At 45.3% G+C, this 12,616-nt stretch overlaps 2 protein-coding genes across 8 annotated transcripts; both read left to right on the forward strand.

Annotated features, from left to right (window-relative positions):
* Positions 1 to 6: 6 nt before the first annotated feature.
* LOC147036387 (semaphorin-4A-like) lies at positions 7 to 6,575 on the forward strand. 5 transcript variants are annotated; one of them, XM_085905277.1, is made up of 15 exons: positions 7 to 693; positions 972 to 1,027; positions 2,257 to 2,480; positions 2,549 to 2,709; positions 2,770 to 2,829; positions 2,910 to 3,008; positions 3,133 to 3,226; positions 3,333 to 3,455; positions 3,534 to 3,661; positions 3,755 to 3,936; positions 4,227 to 4,371; positions 4,463 to 4,652; positions 4,721 to 4,836; positions 4,934 to 5,186; positions 5,270 to 6,575. In XM_085905277.1, the coding sequence occupies exons 3-15, from the start codon at positions 2,381 to 2,383 to the stop codon at positions 5,926 to 5,928; spliced, it is 2,310 nt and encodes a 769-aa protein (XP_085761403.1). In that variant the 5' UTR covers positions 7 to 693; positions 972 to 1,027; positions 2,257 to 2,380; the 3' UTR covers positions 5,929 to 6,575. The 5 variants fall into 5 exon arrangements, with proteins under 5 accessions (XP_085761403.1, XP_085761402.1, XP_085761401.1 ...); XM_085905276.1 differs by having other exon boundaries at positions 7 to 1,027; XM_085905275.1 differs by lacking the exons at positions 7 to 693; positions 972 to 1,027 and adding an exon at positions 1,528 to 1,718.
* A 155-nt stretch (positions 6,576 to 6,730) lies between these two features.
* LOC147036388 (uncharacterized) lies at positions 6,731 to 9,893 on the forward strand. 3 transcript variants are annotated; one of them, XM_085905281.1, is made up of 9 exons: positions 6,731 to 7,217; positions 7,632 to 7,738; positions 7,858 to 7,971; positions 8,048 to 8,104; positions 8,185 to 8,322; positions 8,637 to 8,684; positions 8,807 to 8,920; positions 9,072 to 9,179; positions 9,245 to 9,893. In XM_085905281.1, the coding sequence occupies exons 2-9, from the start codon at positions 7,640 to 7,642 to the stop codon at positions 9,329 to 9,331; spliced, it is 765 nt and encodes a 254-aa protein (XP_085761407.1). In that variant the 5' UTR covers positions 6,731 to 7,217; positions 7,632 to 7,639; the 3' UTR covers positions 9,332 to 9,893. The 3 variants fall into 3 exon arrangements, with proteins under 3 accessions (XP_085761407.1, XP_085761406.1, XP_085761405.1); XM_085905280.1 differs by lacking the exon at positions 6,731 to 7,217 and having other exon boundaries at positions 7,539 to 7,738; positions 9,242 to 9,893; XM_085905279.1 differs by lacking the exon at positions 6,731 to 7,217 and having other exon boundaries at positions 7,539 to 7,738.
* Positions 9,894 to 12,616: the final 2,723 nt, after the last annotated feature.

A 12,616-nucleotide genomic window follows, 5' to 3' on the forward strand; every position in this document is an offset into this window, starting at 1 on the left:
TTGTGTAATAAAATCCAGAATCAAAGCAGGCTAGTTTTCTCTCTTACCAAATCGATTCACACAACAAAAAAAAGCTTTTGCATTTTTTTTTTGTTTTTGTTCGTTTTATTGAGTTAACAAACTAACCTTCCATCAGCAAAGTGGGATTGCTGGTGCTCTTAATCAAAGTATAACAGAAATGAATAATCTCGTCATATCCATCAAATTTAAAGGGTACAAAAGGTCATACCTGCTCTAATCATTAACTCACATTCATGTTTTTTGTTTTTTTTTTCCTTTCTCATGTATAGTCCAAAAAGATTGTTTACTTATTAAATGTATTTTATTGGCAGTTGGGTGAGATCAGCGTTGAGTAGAATCAGTTTGTGAAATAATGTTTGAATAAATTCATTCCTTGTGCACAATTAATCTCGAGGTATGTTGTCACAGTGCTTGAGAATCAAAATTGTTCTCATGTTTTCTATGCTTGTACAAAACGACGACAATAAAATAGGTAGACATTGTTGGCTTTAACAGGCGGTGGCAACAAACTCAAAATGAGGTCCTCCAACCCACGCCAACTCCTGACGTCACTCCTTCGGCATCGACACAATGTTGGGAATCCCCCCTCAGTGGGCCCCTTACTGGCTGTTGCCGGCCATTGGGGGGCGCGAGAGACAACTAATATTGGTCAATATCAACGACACCACAGTGGTATAGTATTTAATTTTTTGGGTTGACAGTATTTCAATTAGTTGCAAAAGTTGAAATGATGTCACAAATGCTGCATCAAGTTGTGGGTGGTAGTTTTACCCGGCTTTTTGACCACGTGTCTGTTTTCAGGTCACCCCGTTAATCCTGTTTGACTAATCTCCTTTACTTCTGATTAGCCTCTCCCTACCTTTCCCTGCTTTTTCGAGGTTAACTTGTTTCAATGAAATTCAATGACTCAAGATCGGTGGTGAGCTTTGACTGCTCTGCTGTCCATGCAGGAAAATTAATGGGAGTTCGTCTACTCGGAGAAGATGGATGGTTAAAGATCTGACAGGTACTTTTGCAAAATCACGCACCGGGCGGGGGAATCCCCAACAAACCAGATTTGGGATTAATTAAATGGTGGACATTAATTAAACTTGTGTGGATTGAACAGTCTGTACCCACTTGGAAGATTTTGTACTAGTCACGCCTTGTACACTGCAAATCGTAGATTGCATGCAAAACAATTTTTTTTATAGTTTACAGACTGTAACAAAAATATATAACAATTGATATCCGTCCATCGAGCCATGGTAGAGTAAATGTATGTATAACAGTTGATATTAAATGATTGTTTCTACAGATTTTTATTTTCCTGATCAATTTGTTGCAAAATTGGTGAAAACGTTGGTTGTATGTAAATAAATAAAATGATTTGGGTAATGTTGGATAGAAAAATGGCGAAATTAGTGTTATTTTGTGCAGCATCTTTGACTGTTGACCTGGAGAATATGTGATTGACAGGTTGCTTCAAAATTTGGCTGTCACACGGCACACTGGGACCACCAGTCGTGTGTCTTCGGCCCCACTGGTGGGCGGAGGCAATTTGTTGACATAGTAAAGACCCAATTCTCCCTCTCACCCACTCACGCCCTCCACGGTCAGCGTTTTCGCCGCGCCGACACGCGATTGCCTTGCAGCCGCTTCCTGCTTTAAGCTCTCCGTGGTGGGGGGGGGATAGAACCGGCGGTACCGGACGATACGTAAGCGAGTTGAAATCATTTATGGCTATCTTGCAATGTGCACACCTTGTTTGTGTTATGGCTTTAAATGTTTTGCACAAAGACGACGATACGAAGAAAAAAGGTTGTTTGCATGAAATGCTCTTTTATGGGAGGCTCATGCAAACATCCAATCGCATATTTCATCTGTTCATCGTGTATTTTAATGGCAACATTTGCAGGATTTAGTTTAATAGTGAACCGGCTCGGTGAAGAGCTAACTGTTAGCATGTAAGCTAACGTAGCAGGGTTTTAGTGCGTGTGTGGTATTTAAGCGCTCACATAAACGTCGTAAAATACAAACTCCCATTTGTGTCTTGACTTAATGTTCGATTTGCCCTCATTTAATTCACTTTCTTGCTTAGTAACGTTATAAATAACTGGATTAAGAACTGCATAGGAACAATGCTATTTGATTCCTGTATCCTCATTAATAAAGAAAGATGGAAGTCTCTCTTTTTGTCTTTCTACATAACTCCAATTGTATATATAAAACCTGCTTGTAATCTGCCCCTCTAAGCTGTCTCAACAATGGGTGCCAACGGAAAAATGGGGTCACAGCGAGGGTCGCTGCCCCTGCTCTCAGCGTCTCTTTGACCCCCCCACTGAGGACCATCAACCCTCCACGTCAACTTTGCGCCACGATGGAAAGTGGCTGCCGTTTGCTCGCCGTTGCCGTGACTCTGCTGTGCTGCGTGAGCTCCTCTGTGACCACCCCGATGGCTCGGGTCTCCTTCCCAATGGGTGAGTGAAGACTTTTCTTCATTCCACGTACATGCCGTTTCTTCTCTGATCTTCATATGCGATCACAGGCAGTCCCGGGCGACTCCTCACCCGCTTCAGCAGTGCCGACGTGGGCAACACCACCACGCTGCTCCTCGGCGACCACGGCGATACTCTCTTCGTGGGCGGCCGTGACATCGTGCTAGAGCTGGACGTCAGCCTCGAGGACACCATAATCCTGAGGAACAAGGTAAGGGAAGGCGTGCTAAGTGGGAGATGTACAATACCGAACATTGCGTTCTTCTGATAGTTGGACTGGAAGCCTTCGGAGAAAGACCTGGAGCAATGTTCTATGAAAGGCAAGAAGATGGCAAGTAGCTTTTTTTGCACACATTTCACGATCCAATTCTTGTTCTTTAGTCCAACTTTTTCTTTTCTTTCCTTTTCCAGACGGACTGTCCAAATTTCATCCGTGTGTTGCTGTTCCTGAACGCCACTCACCTCTACGCTTGTGGAACATTCGCCTTTAGTCCACGTTGTATCTACATCGTAAGTTTGCCTTGCGTAAATATATCCATTCTGTATACAAAGTCGAAACGATCGATTTAATTGACTGACCGACTTAATCACAAATTCCATATTCCCTGGCGTGCGTCTTAATTTACTTTTCCAGAACTCCGATACATTAACGATGAGCCTCAAGGTCGACGAGGGACGAGGTCGCTGCCCTTATGACCCCTACCAGCGCAACACCGCTATCATCGTAGGTCCGTGACGCTAAAGTGTTAGCTTACTGCTCCCGTCCATTTGTTACCACCACACACGGAAGAGCTGTCAATCAAAACGAACATGCCTGTCGTGATGTGTCGCCAGACGGCGAGCTGTACACGGGCACGGTGGCCGACTACCGTGGCAACTGGCCGCTCATCTCCCGTCACCTCAGCGAAGGCTCTCGCGTGGACCTCAAACTGGACGACACGCTGGGATGGCTGGAGGGTAAGGACATTGCGGAGGGCACGGTCATTTTGTTGTTCAGCATATGAAGTTTTTTTTTTTTTCCCTTTCTACGTGCAGATCCGACTTTCATAAGCTCCACCTTCGTTCCGGACGAGGGCAAAATTTACTTTTTCTTCAGCGAAGTGGGCCGGGAGTACGACTTTGTCGACAAGTTCATCGTTTCACGCGTTTCCCAAGTCTGCACGGTAAGAACGAATAGACGGGAACCAGGCCAACTCGCGTGAATTCGATATGACGCAGGATCGACTAGACTTGTTTTCCGATTTGTTCTTTCCTAGAGCGACGTCGGAGGTCAGCGGACGCTCCAACGGCGCTGGACCACCTTCGCCAAAGCGCAGCTACTGTGCCAGGCGGACGGCGAGCTACCCTATAACGTCATCCAGGACATCGACAGCCTGGCGCCAACCGAGGGCGCGCCGACGGACGACACGCTTTTCTACGGCATCTTCACCTCGCAATGGTCAGTAAGATGTTTTCCTTCATATTTATTTATTTTTTTTGGTTCAACTGTTCCCAGGATATTTGAAGTCAATTTTATTTATTCCTTTATTATGTAGAGAACTTTATTACAGCTGCAGTTTCTTTAAGGAAGTTAAGAGGATTTTTTTTTTTCCTGGCAAGAACAAAAGGAAGAAAAAATTCTCCACACGTGATTGGTCATCAGGCATCCCGCGTGTCTTCTCCTTCACACTGTATCATTTTTCCATGTCGAGTCACGCGTCGTTGATTTTGTTTGCCCTTTTAACCCAGGTCAATCAATTCGGGACTGTCGGCCGTGTGCTCGTTCCGCTTGGCGGATATCAAGTCGGCCTTCTCGGGCAGCTACAAGGTTCTCAACCGTGACACGCTGCAGTGGAGCACCAGGGTGCAAGAGAGGGTGGCTAACCCGGGCCAGGTCAATGTCACCGAGATGCAAATATTTTTCTGGCTGTGGAATATTGAAGAATGAATAAACATCTGAGGCTCTCCTTTCCTCACATCTTCAGTGCGGCTTGCACAACGCATCAGACAACGCCCTTCGCTTCGTCAAGGAGAACTTCCTGGCGGACGACAGCGTACGGCCAGCGGGCGGAGGTCCTACCATGGTGTCCGCCGAGCACCGCTACAGCCACCTGGCAGTCCAGAGGGTCCGGGCGACAGACGGCGTGGACTACATGGTCCTCTTTCTCCTCACAGGTGAGGCTACTTTGTGAGAGTATTTTTCAGGATTGCGAAGAGCTCAAACGTCTTTGATGGTGTTTCAGAGTCGGGGTACCTTCACAAAGCGGTGCTGCTGCAGAGCGGTGCTCATGTAGTGGAGGAGGTGCAGGTGTTCCTCAAACCTCAACCTGTCAAGAGCCTCAAGCTGTCCATACCCAAAGTACAGCCATTCCATCTGACTCCAATGGCCATTTTTTTTCTTTATAGTAAATATTGAAATAGTCTCACAAGATTAGCTGCCGTCATTTCTTCAACAGGGCTTGATCTACGTCGGTACATCGGAGGGCGTGCTCAGGTTCCCGACGGCCAACTGTTCCTTCTACTGGACCTGCGCCCAATGCGTCCTTGCTCGGGACCCCTTCTGTGGGTGGGATGCCACCCGCCGGGCCTGCGTGGGGGTCTCCGGGACCCACCTGGGCCAGGACGTGGAGAGAGGCAACGTGGAGAAGGCGTGCGAGAGCGCCGCATCCGTGCATAGAGCTCGCTTTGGACCGAGCAACCTCCCAGCAGGTAAGCCACATTTTCAGTCCAGAAGTACGAGAGGAAAAAAAAAAGCCAAGAAAATTCAGCTCCAGTTGTCATCTGTATATCAGCTCCCTGTCCCGCAGGTGAGCAGCTGTCGGTATCCCTGCACGAGGTGGTACGCCTCACGTGTCCCGCCGCCTCGCGCCTCTCCCGCCAATCGTGGGAGCGCCCCAACAGCCGCCTATCGCCGGAGCTCTACCTCCACCTGGACGACGGTAGCCTGAGCTTCGTGGCCACGCCCGCCACTCTGGGCCACTACCTGTGCCTGTCCGCCGAGAACGGCTTCCGGCAGACCATGGCCGTCTACCACGTCAAGCAGAAGAGCGGCCCCCTACCCAGCCCAAAGGGACCCGAGTCCACGCAGCCGGGCCGCAACTTTTCCTTATGGATGATGAAAGCCACACCAAATGAGGCTGTCTACCAAGACGGGGACTCGCTTCTGTCATCCCAGACCCCTTCTTACTTAAAGGAACTGGTGGCCGTGTCGGTCCTCTTAGTGCTTTGCCTGAGCGTGCTCTTCACCATCCTCCTCTTTGTGGTCAGAGAGCGATGGCATAGCCGTACCGTGCCGCAGCAAGTGGTAGCCGATTCGGACAGACGGACTTCAGAAGAGCAAGAGGCCCTCCAAGTGGGGCCCGCGCAGAGCAAACGCAACGGCCACGTCCAGGCCGCCATCTCCAACGGGCTTGCCGCTTCCAACGGACACTTGCCCAACACGCCCATTTGAGCACCGGCACTCCAGGTAGGAATAAAAAATAAATAAATATTGCTGTACTTGTCATAATGTGACAAAGATCAAATGGTTATTTTCCCAGAATATTTTTCAAAACACATTTTCACTTTAGGGAATGCTTACCCACTTTTAATGCCACGTGACTGCAAAATATACAGTCCTCTTATTTTAGTAGACTTTGGTACGAAAAATGTCAATTGTTAGTAGGAACTCAATGTTTGCACACGTCGGGCACATCACAAACTTTATGGAAGTCTTTTATATGGGTTTTTTTCTTTTCTACTCAACGGTGACGTGTTATAGGATGGCATTGCTGCTCCTCAACGTGCCTTTGCTACACACTTGGACCCTGTCATAATGTGACTGCTGAACTATTCCCTGTGTTCATTTTGAATGTTAAATGTGAACATGGTACTAATGTGCTTTTTGACACTTTTTAATTCACTCCTTCAGGGGGGGGGGGGGTGACCAAATATGCTGATCATCCAAGGACTTAAGTTTAACTCCCTTTGGATGCTCTTTTTTGTTTTTTTTTTGTTGAGGGGGTCGGATTGGTCTATTTTCACATCTGGACCGAATCAGTAGGGCGCAAACACAGCTGTCACGATAGAGAAAAAAAAAAAAAAAGCAAGACGCTGAATTCCAACCACTATCATAATAAATATTGTGTTATGTGAATGTCTTTCGATGTCACTCAGGATTTAGCCTTATTAGCTTTGTGCAGTATACGTTTCAGAATACACTGTGCTGTGTTTACTGTATCAAGTTTTAAATGGGCTCTGTAGCGCTACCACGTGGCCAAAAATATTAAACGCACCCTAGAAAAAAATTCTGAAGATACGTGTTTTAAAAAAAAAAATAAAGGTAGAAACTTCTTTTATGAATATGTATATAGTTAAAACATGTATATTTGGTTTCATTTTACACATTTAATTTTTTTCAAAATATTTTAGCATTAGTATTTAGCATTTTTAAAAAACACAACGCATTTTCCACATTTATTATATAAGCAATCACCACATGGATGTTATTTTCTCTCTTGGTTATATTTAACATTTACATAAATTTTTCAATAAATTGAGCAACGTCATCACATGATGACATCACCAGACAGCTTCCCTTCCCTCCTTCCTCTCTCCCGGACTGCAAGTCTGCAAAAAGTCTGCAGCGGCCCGTTTGCTGCAGTGCCATCACACACACACACATATACACAATCTCACACTCTAATTTTAGCAGCTTGCCTGTCCAACAACAACAAGAGGTTGCTTGGTGACTCGGCACAGGTAAGAACACCTTTTTCTATTTGTATATGTTTCTCATGAGATGCACGAGTGCTGGATGTCATTCCAGAGCACACCCAAAGTCATACTGCAGTCACCTCCCACTTTGCTGCAGTGTATCTTGAGCAATTTGATTTAATCATCCACAAATGGCAGCAGTGATGGAAATAAGTGAAAATTGTAAAATCAAAATGTGCATTTGCACAGCATGTGATAAAGTGTTTTGAACATGATCGATGGTGTGCCTAATGATTTGGCTCGTCACCTGCCTCTTTAAGAGGCCTCTCTCTCTGGTCTAAGTCTGCTAGAGGACACAGTGACGACTCATGCACCCATCAAATTTATGTTTATTGCATGCATGGTTCCCACCACATCCTGTAAATATGTCCCAAAACTTTTGTCCACACAATCACAAAGGTATCGAGATGTCCCAGAACGATCCGAAAGAAACGACGCCCCCGCCGGGGACTCTTAGCCCGGGCCAGCTACAATCCCACTTCAAGATGGAGCCAAAGACTTTGGGGGTGAGCTAGTCAGAATGGAACCATGAGACCAACAAAACATGCTAACATGCTGTCTGTTTGCTGAAACATGCCATCTAAGATGAAAAAAAAAACAATAGCAACTGCCTTGTCCTCTTCAGGCCATTCAGCTGGTCATCGCGGTGTTGATCCTGTGCCTGAGCATGTCCGTGCTCCGGGAGCACGAGATCCACTTTACGGCCGACGTGGCGCTCTTCCTCGTCGTGGTCGTTCAGGTGGGAGGAGCTAGCGCTAACATTTAGGTTTGTTCAGAATTTTGACCTCCTTCACTGATCCACTTCTTTCTACCAGGTCATCTTGTCGGGGTCTGTGTTGATCCACAGTGGTAGGAGGCCCACTCTGTTTTGGGTGAGTGGGCTTTCAAAAGCAAAGAGCCACATGCTGCTTCACCAAGACATAAGAAATTGTTGTTTCTGGTGGTTTTGCAGGTCAAATGCGCCCTGGTTCTCCATCTGATCAGCGCCGCGTTCGCCACCGCCGCCCTCGGGCTGATGTCCAAGCACCTCCCGTACAGGCAGGACTCGTACCACTGCGAACACTGCCGCCGCCTGGAGTACCACGCCGTGGTAATGCAACTACAGCCAGCGCTTGCATTGCACCTCGTTAGATAATTAAATGTCCCGTGAGTAGCGCTCGCTTCATTTAGCGAGTCTTGTCCGGTGCAAGACTGAAACAATGTGATTGCAAGATGGAAGGAAGGTCTACTAGCTTAATGCTAACATAAATGCGAAACATCATTGACAGGATATTAAAATTAGCATATCCTTTTTTGTGCTTCTTAATTATCTTTTCCATTAGAGATCAGTGCTGCAATACTAGATTCTAAATTCTACGCATTAGTGGCCCCAAAGCCAACTTTTTTTATGTTTTGTCTTCGCAGCTACATTGTTTCAGGAAATGCACCGAGCTGGTCGAGCAAAAGTGCAAAGTAAGCAGACAGCCATCGTACATTTTCTTTTTGTTCTCTTTTTTTTGTTTTTTGTTTATGCATTCAGCCCATGTGGGACATTTTTGCTTTTGTGCTAAACGAGTAGGTCTTGCTTTGTTTAGATGCTCATTGATGGCATCCTGGGGACGCTGGTGATCTTCCTGGTGCTGGAGTTGCTGATCTGCATTACCGCCATGCTCTTCGGTCTGACCGTGCTCGCTGCTCGCAGGACTCAGGTCATGACCTCACCTGCCTTTCCATTTGGACATGATCTTTTTTTCATTTCTATAAATAGCCACGTGTTCTGATCTGATTCAACTCCACTTCTGTATCCAACTTGTCTAACTATTGAATTTTCATTTATTTTAAAATGTTGTTGTTGTTCAGGCTCCAAGTGAGCGACCTCGCTACCCACAGACCCGCCCACCACCATCGCCGGTTGTTCACGCTGTTCGAGCCACTCCCCCTGCGGCGACCGAGCCCTTTCCATCCCAGGTACTGCACGCACACACACACACATGCATACACACACTCAAGAACAACTGTTTGTCTGTGAGCAGGTAGCCGTGGTGGTGACCGAACCTGACGCCGATCTGCTGGAAGACATCGCGACCCCGCCCACCGAACCTCAAGTGGAGCCCATTTAAACTCTGCGCTGTACAATAATGCAAACAATTGGAAAATGAGCTGTTGACCGTCACACAGCCACGATAGAAGTCTTGAAAGAAATATATCTGAAGTTTAGTTTGTATGATATAATTGAGTCACATCACAAAAAAAAAACATGATACTGTATTTCTGCAACTAGTGGCCAGGGGCTTTAATTTACTTAACTGCAGATGGGCAGTGGGCATTATGGTGCTATTATAAATGTATGTACTTTTTGCATATTATTATTATTGTTCATTTATTTATTTCATTGGATTTATTTACTAAAACCAAATGTAATGTGCTGTAGAAATGTCATTTTGTTTGTTTGCGAGACGGCCACTAATTGCGTAAATACATTTTGTTTATCCACAAGTATGACAACAATGGCAGTGATGTTTTTTCATAATGTAGCACATAGCACGCTTATCTTCTTTTATAAGCCTTACAGTACATCAAAATATTGTTCATCCCCGGTAGTGCTGAATTGTGATCTATATTTACTGTGTCTTTTATCACTTGTTAATCTGCAATCACACTGTATATTCTGTAAAAGTGTCAAATAGAACCTTTCAATCATGAGCAGATAGTGTCATGATTATACTTGCATTGTTCAATAAAAGACACAGCAGGTCCAAGAAGAACTTTCTGGAACTTTTGGTGTAAATACACTCAAGGTAGAAGGATATGCACCAACATTTTAAGAAGAGCCCCCGTAATTGCAATTGAGCTTGATATTCCACAATTAGACTCTTTTAAAAGACATCTCTTCATACACATACCGTACATGTGCAATATCCAAAGAAGCGCTTTTGCCTGACTTGAATTGAGCTTTCTCGGCTTCCGTACACTTCCGCTTCAGCGAGCAGCTATCTCTTCAGGTTGTTGTCATTTGGGCTATCGCCTGAGTCATGTTAACTTTTTACAAGCTCTCCATTTGCTGTATATATGTACACGCATACATGTAAACAATGACATGAAAGGAGAATAATTGTTAGTTGTTAGGTCAGTCTGATGAAAAGGCAAAATGGACATGTTCATTTTGCGCTGGGTTACATACAAGTGAATGGGGGCACTGCCATCTTGCGGTAGCTTGACGTCATTACACCAGTCGATCGCCAAGCCACTACTGGTCGATCGCGGGAAAAAGGAAAAAATGGACATGTTCATTTTACGCTGGGTCACATACAAGTGAATGGGGGCACTGCCATCTTGCGGTAGCTTGACGTCATTACACCAGTCGATCGCCAAGCCCTATTGGTCGATCGCGGGAAAAAGGCAAAATGGACATGTTCATTTTACACTGGGTTACATACAAGTGAATGGGGGCACTGCTATCTTGCGGTAGCTTGACGTCATTACATGAACCGCTTCATAAAGCATGAACGGCAGTCTTACGCTATAAACTTAAGCTCCAAGTCTGCTTCGTGTAGGACACGAACCATGCTCTTCGGATCACTAGGTAAAGTTATAACCCATTCTGCCATTTCGCCGGGGAAATTCCTCGATTTTATTAGGTAGTGTACAGTACATAAAGGACGTCTGGACAAAAAGGAAACATGGACATGTTCACTTTACGATGGATTACAGACAAGTGAATATTTTTTCTGATTGGCTGTTTGATCAGTGACGTCACTTGGACACTCCATTAGGTACACCACTATTTTCAAGTGTACCTAATCACAGGCCACTTCATTAGGGAAAATTCATGGTCAAAATTTAAATGAAAGTGAAAAGTGCCACACCCAAACAACCCCCCACTTTGTGATTGGCTGTTCAATCTGTGACGTCACTCGGACACTTTATTAGGTACACTGCCATTTTCAGGTGTACCTAATCACAGGCCACTTCATTAGGGAAAATTCATGGTCAAAGTTTAACGGAGAGTGAAAAGTGCCACACCCAAACAACCCCCCACTTTGTGATTGGCTGTTCAATCTGTGACGTCACTCGGACACTTTATTAGGTACACTGCCATTTTCAGGTGTACCTAATCACAGGCCACTTCATTAGGGAAAATTCATGGTCAAAGTTTAACGGAGAGTGAAAAGTGCCACACCCAAACAACCCCCCACTTTGTGATTGGCTGTTCAATCTGTGACGTCACTCGGACACTTTATTAGGTACACTGCCATTTTCAGGTGTACCTAATCACAGGCCACTTCATTAGGGAAAATTCATGGTCAAAGTTTAACGGAGAGTGAAAAGTGCCACACCCAAACAACCCCCCACTTTGTGATTGGCTGTTCAATCTGTGACGTCACTCGGACACTTTATTAGGTACACTGCCATTTTCAGGTGTACCTAATCACAGGCCACTTCATTAGGGAAAATTCATGGTCAAAGTTTAACGGAGAGTGAAAAGTGCCACACCCAAACAACCCCCCACTTTGTGATTGGCTGTTCAATCTGTGACGTCACTCGGACACTTTATTAGGTACACTGCCATTTTCAGGTGTACCTAATCACAGGCCACTTCATTAGGGAAAATTCATGGTCAAAGTTTAACGGAGAGTGAAAAGTGCCACACCCAAACAACCCCCCACTTTGTGATTGGCTGTTCAATCTGTGACGTCACTCGGACACTTTATTAGGTACACTGCCATTTTCAGGTGTACCTAATCACAGGCCACTTCATTAGGGAAAATTCATGGTCAAAGTTTAACGGAGAGTGAAAAGTGCCACACCCAAACAACCCCCCACTTTGTGATTGGCTGTTCAATCTGTGACGTCACTCGGACACTTTATTAGGTACACTGCCATTTTCAGGTGTACCTAATCACAGGCCACTTCATTAGGGAAAATTCATGGTCAAAGTTTAACGGAGAGTGAAAAGTGCCACACCCAAACAACCCCCCACTTTGTGATTGGCTGTTCAATCTGTGACGTCACTCGGACCCTTTATTAGGTACACTGCCATTTTCAGGTGTACCTAATCACAGGCCACTTCATTAGGGAAAATTCATGGTCAAAGTTTAACGGAGAGTGAAAAGTGCCACACCCAAACAACCCCCCACTTTGTGATTGGCTGTTCAATCTGTGACGTCACTCGGACACTTTATTAGGTACACTGCCATTTTCAGGTGTACCTAATCACAGGCCACTTCATTAGGGAAAATTCATGGTCAAAGTTTAACGGAGAATGAAAAGTGCCACACCCAAACAACCCCCCACTTTGTGATTGGCTGTTCAATCTGTGACGTCACTCGGACACTTTATTAGGTACACTGCCATTTTCAGGTGTACCTAATCACAGGCCACTTCATTAGGGAAAATTCATGGTC

This window comes from Syngnathus leptorhynchus, unplaced genomic scaffold, assembly GCF_054491065.1.
Source record: "Syngnathus leptorhynchus isolate UIUO unplaced genomic scaffold, UIUO_Slep HiC_scaffold_650, whole genome shotgun sequence".
Taxonomy (NCBI): Eukaryota; Metazoa; Chordata; class Actinopteri; order Syngnathiformes; family Syngnathidae; genus Syngnathus; species Syngnathus leptorhynchus.

Coding starts and splice junctions, on each gene's coding strand:
- LOC147036387 (XM_085905273.1), top strand. CDS start 1,754: ATGTGCACACCTTGTTTGTGTTATGGCTTTAAATGTTTTGCACAAAGA. Junction 2,710..2,769: donor CCATAATCCTGAGGAACAAG/GTAAGGGAAGGC, acceptor TTCTTCTGATAG/TTGGACTGGAAGCCTTCGGA. Junction 2,830..2,909: donor CTATGAAAGGCAAGAAGATG/GCAAGTAGCTTT, acceptor TTCCTTTTCCAG/ACGGACTGTCCAAATTTCAT.
- LOC147036388 (XM_085905280.1), top strand. CDS start 7,541: ATGCACCCATCAAATTTATGTTTATTGCATGCATGGTTCCCACCACAT. Junction 7,972..8,047: donor TCCTCGTCGTGGTCGTTCAG/GTGGGAGGAGCT, acceptor TCTTTCTACCAG/GTCATCTTGTCGGGGTCTGT. Junction 9,180..9,241: donor CCGAGCCCTTTCCATCCCAG/GTACTGCACGCA, acceptor TTTGTCTGTGAG/CAGGTAGCCGTGGTGGTGAC.